Genomic DNA, 13,220 nt, shown 5'->3' with positions numbered 1-13,220 from the left:
AGTAAAGTGGCTCCCTGGCTAGTAACTTTTAGAAAATAACACTCAGAAAAAGGAAAGAAATGGAAAGAAAAGAGCACTCAGTCTCTCATTATGCTTCCTTAGGGCATAAATATAACTTAGTAATAATTAGCCTATTCCATTGTCTATTTAGTAAGTATTGCCTATCCACAGCCTCTACCACCCACCAAAGTACACCACAGAACAGTTCTAAAGAAAGTTCTAAGGCTTTCTGCGTTCAGAAGTCATCAAGCATGTTGCCCATCTGAAGAATCCCATGTCACTCAGGAATGGTATCTCAGGATCTCAACTTAATATCTCAACTGTCCGCAGTCATTATCCAGGAGCAGCTTGTGGAAAGTGTAGCCTTAATGGGAAAACACAATGATACATTTCAAAATGCAGCAGCTGGGGCTGTCAGTCAGTTATACTTCCTGCAGTAGGAGATCTGAGAGAGATATTCTCATGAGTGCCACATTGAGTTCTATAAATAGAAGTGGGAGAGATGACATGAAAACAGCAGAGTAGGGAGCTCCAAGAATCAGTCCTTCCACTGAAGCAATCATTAAGCAAACAAAACTGGCAGAATTAACTTAAACTCTAGAATCTAATTTAAAAACATATAACAATCAGAGTACTTAATAAAGACAGTGGATGTTAAATATTGTGCTGATTCTCAGAAACTCAAAAGGCATCTTTGTTTATCTGCTGTCCTCCATTCCCCAGTATGACAGTGGTCAGCATTTCTGGTGTTACCTAGCTGGTGCCAAATGGCCATGATGGACCTTGTTCTAAAACACTGTGGTTATGCATTTTGCATTTTGACCAGTCTTTGGTTTCTAGAGGGGCCAGTGCAGAGGCTTGGTTTTGTTTTGCCTCCAACTGGCCAGAACAGCATCTCTGACAAAAATATTCACACATGTGAAAAGCATTTAAAGACATATAACATGCATAGCTGTCTCAGGCAAGAGATGGAGAATGGGGAAAGCAGCAGTTGGACCAACAGATCTGGGAAAGAGAAGACTGAAGAGAAAATATTTGGGGCATAAAGTCCTTGAAGGGCTACCATATATACCAGGGAATCACAGGTACAAGACACGTGCCTAAAACTGGTTACATGCTCAGTAAGACCTGAACCTCTGGACCTAAGTCTCAAGGAAGACCTTGGGCTCTGCATAAGCAAGCAGGAAAGGCTAAGACAGAATTGTATGTAGGTAATTTGGCTAAGCAATGAAGGAGTGTCCTAACTCCAAGCCAATCTACAAAGACTGGGAGAGTTGTTTGTTGCTTCAGGATTTTTTTTAAAAAGTTCTATCTGGTCATCTGTCAGGAGTTTTTGTTTTTGTTTTTTGTTTCTTGTTTTTTTTTTTTAATTTATTTTTATTTATTTTCAGCATAACAGTATTCATTATTTTTGCACCATACCCAGTGCTCCATGCAATCCATGCCCTCTATAATACCCACCACCTGGTACCCCGACCTCCCACCCCCCGCCCCTTCAAACCCCTCAGATTGTTTTTCAGAGTCCAGTCTTCATGGTTCACCTCCCCTTCCAATTTCCCCCAACTCCCTTTTAAAAATATCTGGCTGATTCCTGAGATAATGAAACAGGCTTTGGTGATCACACATGACAAAGAATATAGGCCTTGCAAAAAACAGTTTGGGAATGTCAATAAACAACTGGATGAGGACTCTCAATAACACAGAAAAACCTAGAGAGGGGAAGAATCTAATTTCCAGAGTTATCACATTATGATATTCAATATGTCTAATTTCAGAAAATGTATATGGAAAGGCATACAAAGAAGCAGGCAAGTATGGCCCATTCACAGGAAGAAAAAATAAAGTCAGCAGTATCCCATGGGAAGCCCAAGCTTTGGGCTTTTAGACAATGACTTTATATCAACTATGAGCTTAAATGAACTCAAAGAGCTAAAGGAAACCATAGACAATGAACCAGAAGGGTGATGTCTTACCAGTCAGAGAATGCAATAAAGAGACCAAAATTATAAAAAGGAGTTAAATAGAAAAATTTGATCTGTAAAATATAATAGCTGAAATGAAAAATTCACTAGATTGGCTCAACAGATTTGAGCAGGCAGAAGAATCTGTAAAATAGGACAATTATCAAGTTAGAGGAGCAGAGGAAAAAAAGAATGAAGAAAAATCAGTAGAACCTGAGCAACTTCTGGGGTACAGGCATTATCGCATTCTGCACGAATCTACATATCCAAGAAACACGATGAAATTCGAATAGAATCAATTCAAGATCCACATCAAAACACATTATAATCAAAATTCAGAAGCCAAAGAGAGAATCTTGAAAGTGTAAAGCAGAAAGCAACTTATCTTGTAGACAGGATCCTCAGTAATATTAACAGCTTATTTTTCATTAGAAACCTAGAAGTCAGAAAGTGGTGGGATGGCATTTAAAATGTATGAGAAAAACCATAAATCAAGAATTCTAACCTAATCGTAGAAGAAAAGCTCTCAACTCATTATATTAGTTGTGGGTTTTTCATATATGTTTCTCTGACATCAGGAACAAGATAAGAATGTCCATTCTCACCACCTTTTTCAACCTAGTACTCGAAGTCCTAGCTGCAGCAGTCAGACAAGAAAGTGAAATAAAAGGTATCCAAATGGATAAGGAAGAAGTAAAACTTCCACTATTTGCAGACAACATGATACCAAATATAGAAAACATTAAAGACCACCAAATAACTACTGGACCTGATAAATGAATTCAGCAAAGTTACAGGATAAAAAATTCATATACAAAAATCTGTTACATTTCTATACACTAATTATGAAGTAGCAGAAAGGAAAATTAAGAAAAAAAAATTTGCATTTGCACCAAAAAGAATAAAATACCTAGAAATAAACTTAACCAAGGAGGTGAAAGACCTGTACTTTGAAAACTATAAAACACTCATCAAAGAAATTAAGCAAATGGAACAAATGGAAAGATATTTTATGCTTATGGAGTAGAAGAGCCAATATTGTTAAAATGTTCATACTACCCAAAGCAATCTGCACATTTCATGCAATCCTTATCAAAATTCCAATGGTACTATTCATAGAACTAGAACAAATTATCCTTGCATTTGTATGGAACTACAAAATAAGCTGAGTAGCCAAAGCAATTTTGAGAAAGAAGAACAAAGCTGGAGGTACCACAGTCCCAGATTTCAGATATACTACAAAGCTGTAGCAATCAAAAGAGTATGGTACTGGTACAAAAATAGGCACATAGATCCATGGAACAGAATAAACAGCCCAGAAATAAACCTACACTTCTATGGTCAGTTAATCTACAACAAAGGAGACAAGAATGTACAATGGGGAAAAGACGGTCTCTTCAACAAATGGTACCAGGAAAACTGAATAGCAACATGCAGCAGAATGAAACTGGACGACTTTCTTATACCATACACAAAAAATAAACTCAAAGTGGATTAAAAACCTAAATGTGAGACCTGAATCCACAAAATTCCTTGAAGTGAACATAGATAGTAAAATTTGTCAATATAAGCTGTAGAAACAGCATTGTTCATATGTCTCCTTAGGCAAGAGAAGTAAAAGTTAAACTATTAGGACTACACCAAAATAAAAAGCCTCTGCACAGCAAAGGAAAGCATCAACAGGACAAAAGAGCAGCCTAGTGAATGAGTGAAAGTATTTGTAAATCATATAGATGATAAAAGGTTAATATCCCAATGCTAAGTGAATAAGTGAAATGCTATGTGAAATAAGCCAGAGGAAAGACAAATATATTATCTCACTCATATGTGGAAATTGAAGAAACAAAACAGATCAACCTAGGGGAGAGGAAGTAAAAATTAAAGGAACACAGGGAGGTAAACCATAGGAGACTCTTAACTATAGGGAACAAACTGAGGGTTGTTGGTGGGGAGGTCTGTGGGAGGGTAGAGTAACTGGGTGATGGACATTAAGGAGGGCATTTGAAGTAATGAGCACTGGGTGTCATATGAAAGTGATGAATGACTGAATTTTCTACCTCTAAAACTAATAATACAGTATGTATTAATTGAATTGAATTTAAATTTTAAAAAGTTTTAAAAAGGGATAAAGAAAGCATATATGAACTATAAGATACCACAAGGAAAAACAACCTGTGAAATTATTTTCCATCATAGTAGCTTATTTTCCTATGCATTTGGTGATTTTTTTTTTAAAGATTTACTTATTTTAGAGAGAGCACGCAAGCAGGGAGAAGGGCAAAAGGATAGAAAGAGAATCCCAAGAAGACTCCCTGCAGGGAGTCTGATGCAGGGCTCCATCTCATGACCTGAGATCATGACCTGAGAATCAGACACATAACCAACTGAGCCATCTAGGCACCTCTGCATTTGGTAGTTTTTTATTGTGAACTCGTATTTGTTTTATTCTAATTGATGGTAATCCTGGGGATTTCTATAAAAGATGCTTTAATCCAGGGGTGCCTGGCTGGTTCAGTTGGTAGATTATGGGACTGTAGGTCTTGGGGTCACAGAGCCTACTTTAAAAAAACTGATTTAATCCAGACATGATTTTTTTTTTTTAATGCCAAAGTTAGGTGCACTATATCCTGGGAATATTTTAACTCCTGGTTTAATCAGAAGTCTTGGGTTTGGCATCTTTACCTTGAGACGTATTCAGGGTTCAGTCACTTGAATGTGATGGCCCTTAGAGGAGTAGTACCTCTCCCTGCCCCCCAGTATTTGCTTTCTGTTCAGGAATCTTTACTCATTTTAATGAAGGGATTTAATTTGGTTACTATTTTTTGATTGAGGCTAGGGGGCCCTTGGAGAGATTTTATTTTTTTAGAATTCTGTGATGTACTTTAATGTGTGTTTTATAGGCAGTGTAGTTGGGAGCTCCCTTTGGTATTTCTGGTTGATCATGCCACCAGATGCCAACCCCTATTCTTTCATTTAACCATAGTGCCCTTCATTACCTCTCACCTAGAAGGAAGATACATCCTATCTTGCCCCTCTTAATTTCACTCTCTCCAATTTTAATTTATCCTGTATATGATTGCCAACTTGATGTATCAATGAACATGTTAGACATTTTAAATTCAAGGTACCTAGAAATAAGAGTTTTGGGTTCAGGAAAGATAGGGATCCTAGAGATTTGTGAGTCCCTGATATAATTATCAATGCCATGAACTGGGTAAGATTAGTGGGGAGACTAGAGTAGTGAGTGTAAATAAAAGAGTACAATAACACATCAACTTCATGGAGTAGGCCGAGGGGGAAAAAACCTAGGAAAGGAGACTAAGAAGATAAAATGCCAGAAATTGGAAAACAAAAGAATGGCATCTCCAAAGGGAAGGAAAGGGGGGTTTAAAGGAAGGGAAATTTATATGTTAAATGTGGCATGAAGGGCACGCAAGAGGAGGACTTACCATTTGTTTGATCGTTAGAAGGTGGACGATTACTATTACCAGAAAATTTTCAGTGTAGAGGGATCATATGCAAAATAGCAGTGATTGAATGAACAAGTAGTATAACTTGTTATAATCCCCTGTCCTCTTTCTCTTTATATCCTACCTCCAGTGAATATACAATGAATCAATCAGTAAGCTTCCTGGAACAAAAATAAACATAGTTACTTTCTGATCTTCCATAGTTGAAAGAAGTTCAAGTAAATACTGGAGAGGCTAGTAAGAAGGGCAAAGGAGGAGATTGGGGATTAATCTCCAATTAGTCATTAATTTGTGTTGGACTTTACTTACTGTAACTTTTTTATTAATAAAGTTTATATAATCTGTTAATAACTAATATCCATATTTCTCATATGTTTTAGTTGAAGTATTTCTATTTTACACTATTATATTTCACAATATGAAACAGAGAACAGGGAACAACTTGGTTACTTAACTGCTTGTTTCTGGAACCAGAAAAACTCACAATTTTATCTGTATAAATCTCAGCATTCAGATCAAACAACAGCAACAACAAAAACAACCTTCTAAACCTCTGTGCAAAAAATATGTGATCGTGACATGCTTTACTCTCAAAATCTTAAACTTTCTGTAAAGGTAACTTAATTAATTAATTAATTATTAAATTAATGTATCTTAGCATAAAGTGAAACTTTCACCATAAAGAATTATTGAAGTTATACTTCAGGGAAAGAGGGTATGATTGTGAAAAAAGAGTAGACAAGTATCACTTCACATATTTAGAAAATACTTCAAAATATTTGGAAACAACTTACTGTCACTTTGGAATAGCCTAGAATTTTTTTTTCCAAAACTCACAAATATAACTTTTGTAATAATACATTTGACTTCTCACCTACTACCTAAGAAACACCAAAGTGTAATTATTTCATTTGTTACCTTTATCCTGCTACATTTTCCATATCCTTATACTTTTCTCTTACAAAACACGATATATTTAAAAATTATGAGAGACCTATTTCCTAAGCCAGCCTTTCCCTATACTCAGCAGCATCTGCTCTGGGTTCTACTTATCCCTGAAAGTTGCATTGAAGGCCTCAATAGGCTCTTTGCCTCAGTTCCTCATAAGTGCAATAACATTTCACATAGAAATCCCAACAGGCAAATTCCCTACTGTTTGAAAATACTTTTCCCCATCAGAAGAACGAAAAACAATAACACATAAATACATTAAACTAGCAGCTCTCTCCTTTTATGGTTTTGTTCACAACTAACGTATAACATTTCTTTCCTTCCATATAGGTACCAGAGATTTGAAAAGGCATTTCTGTTAGCAGTTGACATTGGTGCTCGTGACCTGTTTATGGTGAGTCATTCCCAGAGATGATTTTGTTCCTTCAGTTCTAAGGCTGAGTAAGTTGTCAGCTTTTGTGACCATTAAAAAGGATTAGTGTCATTTGTGCCTTAGACACATGGTGGGAAAGCATTATTCCGTCTTGGCTTGCAGCCTTCCCTTCATGAAACTGGTCAATAGCCATCTAGTCTCTTTTGACTTGCTGACATTTTCCTTACCAGGGCCCAAAGGATATTTTATGTTTTCTAGGAATTTATAATTCTTGAATTTTTCTCTTCATGTTCTTTGATGTGAGGGGATGACACCTTTCTATCTAATAAGCTTAAATGTCTTTTTAATCCATCCTCTAAAGTACAGCTACAGCAGCTAGGACATAAGGCAAAGTATGTACGATAGATTTTGAATGTGCTTAGTTTGTCCTTTAGATTTTAGTATGAAGTAACAAATTATGGATGTTCTCACTTGTATTTTTAAAGTAACCACAGGGCAAAGTAGATCCAGGGGGTTATAAATTCACATATACTTTAATCTTCCCATTTAGTAGCTAAAAGCAGTAAAATTGGCAGTTTCTTACAGATCTCTGTGCTCTGTAGCAGTTTCTTACAAGATCTTTTACCACAATGTCACAGTGAGATCAGATGAAGGTGGTGTTCCTCTTCTGGTTGCCTAACATATTCTGTGCCACAGAAACTTCACTGTCATCAAAGAAACAATAAAGCAAAAGCTTCTTAAAAACAAAAACAAAAAAATTCTGGAAGGCTCTTTTACTTGAATATTCTGCACAATGAAGACATTTTTGTAGTTTAAGCATCGATTCTTTAGATGTTAAAATGGGTTCTTGGCTTTAGGTCACTTGATTTGGAATGAGTTTGTTGTTTGAATTCTAGCTTTGCATTATTCATTTAAATTGCACTTTAATTGATCATGAAGAAAACCTTTCTAATTACTTCAAAAGTATGAACCTTCTGTTATTTAGCATCTGTATTTTGTATTTTGTTCTGTCAAATCGAACAGGCATTTTCGTGTATTGAGGGAAGGTTTTACTATTTGGCCAATATCTGTGCATGTTGACATCACAGTTCAGGAGTTATAACACTTTTTCGATTTTTTTCATCTCACTGACTTTATCTCTACTTTTTCACCTCTGCCTCTATTCACTCCAGTAAAGGTAGCTTTTCATCATATTTCTTTACTTGCAAGGTTGTTTTTGGGTCTAAGGACAATGTACTGAAAGACTTTGTAAACTGGTAAATAGTATATAGATATCATGTGTTACTACTGTTAAGACAGAGCAACTATTCTTATTACATGGCTATGTAAAAAGTAATGAAGACCTTAAACAGGGCCTGAGTTATACAAATGTAAAGGAGGAGATATTTTATAAGCAAAATCAAGATGATTCATCAAGACCTTAGATGAAAATAGAATATTTTGATTGTAAGAATAAATAATACTATAATAGAAAGTAAACAATATCATAAAGTATAGAGAAAAAAAGTAAAATCCACTTGAAATCTTCTAGTCTAGAAATGCACATCCTTTAAAATACCTCTATGTGAATATGTGTGTGTGTTTGTGTGTGTATACTGTACTTTTTGTTTAGAACTTGAGTTTTTTCACTCAGCAATATAGTTTTCCATATTGGTAAACATAAGTCTATCATTTCTTAAATGTTTATATTGTATTCTATTTTATGGATGGTAGTGGGATAAAAACAGGCATATGGATAAATGGAATAGAATAAGGGGCCCAGAAATGAATCCACATTTACAGGTCAGCTAGTCTTTGACAAAGACCAAACAACAGGATAGAATAGCCTTTTCAGTAAGTAGTGATAGGCAAATTGGCTATGCACATGCAAAAGAATGAACCTAGACCTTATATCACTCACAAAAACTAACTAAAAATGAATTGAAGACTTAAATGTAAGATTGGAAACCATAAAACTTCTAGAAGAAAACATCAAGAAAAAGCTCTTTTACACTGGTCTTGGCGATGCTTTTTCTGTGTCTGTTTTGTTTTTAAAGATTTTATTTATTCATCAGAGAGAGAGAGGGAGAGAGAGCGAGCACAGGCAGACAGAGAGGCAGGCAGAGGCAGAGGGGGAAGCAGGCTCCCTGCTGAGCAAGGAGCCCAATGCGGGACTCGATCCCAGGACCCTGGGACCATGACCTGAGCCGAAGGCAGCTGCTTAACCAACTGAGCCACCCAGGCGTCCCATCTGTTTTGTTTTTATAAGACAACAAAAGAAAGGCACAAAATCTAAAATATAAGTGGGACTAGGAGTGTCTGGGTGATTCAGTCAGTTGAGTATCTTATCTTGATCTTGGCTCAGATCTTGATCTTGTGGTCATGGGTTCAAGCGCCACATTAAAAAAAAAAAAAAAAGATGAGATTGGGAGGGAGACAAACCATAAGAGACTCTTAATCTCACAAAACAAAGTGAGGGTTTCCAGGGGTAGGATGGTAGGGAGAGGGTGGTTGGGTTATGAACACTGGGGAGGGTATGTACTATGGTGAGTGCTGTGAAGTGTGTAAGCCTGACAATTCACAGACCTGTACCCTTGGAGCTAATAATACATTATATATTAATTAAATATTTTTTAAAATACAAAGAAAATAAAATAAATGGGACTGTGTCAAACTAAAAAGCTTCTGCACAGTAAATGAAATAGTCAAAATAATCAAAAGGCAATCTACAAATGGGAGAAAATATTTGAAAATCATATATCTGATAAGGAGTTAATATCCAAACTATATAAGGAACTAATAGAAATCAGTAACAAAAGAAATCAAATTATTCAATTAAAAAATGAACAAAGGACCTGAAAAGACATTTTTCCAAAGAAGACATGCAATTGTCCAACAGGTACATGAAAAGGTATTCAACATCACTAATCACCTGGGAATTGCAAATCAAAACCACGATCTGTTAACACCTCATATCTATTAGGATGTCTTTTATCAAAAAAGATATTATAATGGTGGACAAAAATGTGGGGAAAAGGGAACCCTTGTTCACTGTTAGTGGGAGTATAAATTGGTGTAGCCACTATGGAAAAACAATATGGAGGTTCCTCAAAAAATTAAAAATAAAACTACTACATGATCTAACAGTTCTACCTCTGGGTAAATATCCAAAGGAAACAAAATCAGTATCTTGAAGAAGTATCTGCCCATGTCTACTGCAGCATTATTCACAATAGCTAAGTATATAAAAAAAAACTAAGTGTTAACTGACAGATGAAGGGAATCTTGCCATTTGCTATATCATTGATGAACCTGAAGGGCATTACACTAAGGAAAATAAGCCAGATAGAGAAAGACAAATACTGTATGGTATCAGTTATATACAGAATCCTAAATAAATAAAAGCTAATTTCACAGAAATAGAGAGTAAACTGATAGTTGTCAGTGGATGGTTAGGGCTCGCTGTGCTGTGTTTTAAAAATCTTTTACTACCTCAAGATCTTAAAAATTCTTTTTTTTTAAGGTTTTTTAAAAAAATTATTTATTTTGTTTGTTTTTTAATTTTTATTTTTTTTTAATAAACATATATTTTTTATCCCCAGGGGTACAGGTCTGTGAATCGCCAGTTTTACACACTTCACAGCACTCACTAGCACATACCCTCCCCAATGTCCATAACCCCACCCCCCTTCACCCCACCCCCCTCCCCCCAGCAACCCTAAGTTTGTTTTGTGAGATTAAGAGTCACTTATGGTTTGTCTCCCTCCCAATCCCATCTTGTTTCATTTATTCTTCTCCTACCCCCTTAAGCCCCATGTTGCATCTCCACTTCCTCATATCAAGGAGATCATATGATAGTTGTCTTTCTCCACTTGACTTAGCATGATACCCTCTAATTCCATCCACGTCATCGCAAATGGCAAGATTTCATTTCTTTTGATAGCTGCATAGTATTCCATTATGTATATATACCACATCTTCTTGATCCATTCATCTGTTGATGGACATCTAGGTTCTTTCCATAGTTTGGCTATTGTAGACATTGCTGCTATAAACATTTGGGTGCACATGCCCCTTCGGATCACTACGTCTGTATCTTTAGGGTAAATACCCAGTAGTGCTATTGCTGGGCCATAGGGTAGTTCTATTTTCAACATTTTGAGGAAACTCCATGTTGTTTTCCAGAGTGGTTGCACCAGCTTGCATTCCCACCAGCAGTGTAAGAGGGTTCCCCTTTCTCCACATCCTCGCCAACATCTGTCATTTCCTGACTTGTTAATTTTAGTCATTCTGACTGGTGTGAGCTGATATCTCACTGTGGTTTTGATTTGTATTTCCCTGATGCCGAGTGATATGGAGCACTTTTTCATGTGTCTGTTGGCCACCTGGATGTCTTCTTTGCAGAAATGTCTTTTCATGTCTTCTGCCCATTTCTTGATTGGATTATTTGTTCTTTGGGTGTTGAGTCTGCTAAGTTCTTTATAGATTTTGGACACTAGCCCTTTATCTGATATGTTGTTTGCAAATATCTTCTCCCATTCTGTCAGTTGTCTTTTGGTTTTGTTAACTGTTTCCTTTGCTGTGCAAAAGCTTTAGATCTTCATAAAATCCCAATAGTTTATTTTTGCCCTTGCTTCCCTTGCCTTTGGCAATGTTTCTAGGAAGATGTTGCTGCGGCTGAGGTAGAAGAGGTTGCTGCCTGTGTTCTCCTCAAGGATTTTGATGGATTCCTTTCTCACATTGAGGTCCTTCATCCATTTTGAATCTATTTTCAGGTGTGGTGTAAGGAAATAGTCCAATTTCATTTTTCTGCATGTGGCTGTCCAATTTTCCCAACACCATTTGTTGAAGAGGCTGTCTTTTTTCCATTGGACATTCTTTCCTGCTTTGTTGGAGAATAGTTTACCGTAGAGTTGAGGGTCTATTTCTGGGCTCTCTATTCTGTTCCATTGATCTATGTGTCTGTTTTTGTGCCAGCCATGCTGTCTTGATGATGATGGCTTTGTAATAGAGCTTGAAGTCTGGAATTGTGATGCCACCAACTTTGGCTTTCTTTTTCAATATTCCTGTGGCTATTCAAGGTCTTTTCTGGTTCCATATAAATTTTAGGATTATTTGTTCCATTTCTTTGAAAAAGATGGATGGTACTTTGATAGGAATTGCATTAAATGTGTAGATTGCTTTAGGTAGCATAGACATTTTCACAATATTTATTCTTCCAATCCAGGAGCATGGAACATTTTTCCATTTCTTTGTGTCTTCCTCAATTTCTTTCATGAGTACTTTATAGTTTTCTGAGTATAGATTCTGTGCCTCTTTGGCTAGATTTATTCCTGGTATTTTATGGTTTTGGGTGCAATTGAAAATGGGATGGACTCCTTAACTTCTCTTTCTTCTGTCTTGTTTTTGGTATAAAGAAATGCAACTGATTTTTTTGTGTGTTGATTTTATATCCTGGCACTTTACTGAATTCCTGTACAAGTTCTAGCAGTTTTGGAGTGGAGTCTTTTGGGTTTTCCACATAGAGTATCATATCATCTGCGAAGAGTGGTAGTTTGACTTCTTCTTTGCCAATTTGGATGCCTTTAATTTCCTTTTGTTGTCTGATTGCTGAGGCTAGGACTTCTAGTACTATATTGAATAGCATTGGTGATAATGGACATCCCTGCCGTGTTCATGACCTTAGCGGAAAAGCTTTCAGTTTTTCTCCATTGAGAGTGATATTTGCAGTGGGTTTTTCATAAATGGCTTTGATAATATTGAGGTATGTGCCCTCTATCCCTACACTTTGAAGAGTTTTGGTCAGGAAGGGATGCTGTACTAAGTCAAATGTGTTTTCAGCATCTATTGATAGTATCATATGGTTCTTGTTCTTTCTTTATTAATGTGTTGTATCACATTGATTGATTTGCGGATGTTGAACCAACCTTGAAGCCCTGAAATAAATCCCACTTGGTCATGGTGGATGATCCTTTTAATGTACTGTTGAATCCTATTGGCTAGTATTTTGGTGAGAATTTTCGCATCTGTGTTCATCAAGGATATTGGTCTGTAGTTCTCTTTTTTGATGAGATCCTTGTCTGGTTTTGGGAACAAGGTGATGCTGGCCTCATAAAATGAGTTTGGAAGTTTTCCTTCCATTTCTAAAACTGTTTTTTTTTTTGGAACAGTTTCAGGAGAATAGGAATTAGTTCTTCTTTAAATGTTTGGTAGAATTCCCCCGGGAAGCCATCTGGCCCTGGGCTTTTGTTTGTTTGGAGATTTTTGATGACTTTTTCAATCTCCTTACTGGTTATGGGTCTGTTCAGGCTTTCTATTTCTTCCTGGTTCAGTTGTGGTAGTTTATATGTCTCTAGGAATGCATTCATTTCTTCCAGATTGTCAAATTTGTTGGTGTAGAGTTTCTCATAGTATGTTCTTATAATTGTTTGTGATCTCTCCTCTTTCATTCATGATTTTATTTATTTGGGTCCTTTCTCTTTTCTT

At 36.3% G+C, this 13,220-nt stretch overlaps 1 protein-coding gene across 4 annotated transcripts in view; it reads left to right on the top strand.

Annotated features, from left to right (window-relative positions):
- LOC122916524 (WD repeat containing planar cell polarity effector) overlaps positions 1-13,220 on the top strand; it is a 455,082-nt gene that overhangs the window by 258,000 nt on the left and 183,862 nt on the right. For all 4 annotated transcript variants that reach the window (XM_044264070.1, XM_044264072.1, XM_044264073.1 and 1 more), the window contains exon 13: positions 6,713-6,776. In XM_044264070.1, coding sequence (XP_044120005.1) covers positions 6,713-6,776 — 64 coding nt within the window. The remainder of the gene's footprint in view (positions 1-6,712; positions 6,777-13,220) is intronic.

Source organism: Neovison vison, chromosome 8 (genome assembly GCF_020171115.1).
Source record: "Neovison vison isolate M4711 chromosome 8, ASM_NN_V1, whole genome shotgun sequence".
Classification (NCBI taxonomy): domain Eukaryota; kingdom Metazoa; phylum Chordata; class Mammalia; order Carnivora; family Mustelidae; genus Neogale; species Neogale vison.
This window is presented reverse-complemented; position numbering and strand designations above follow the sequence as displayed.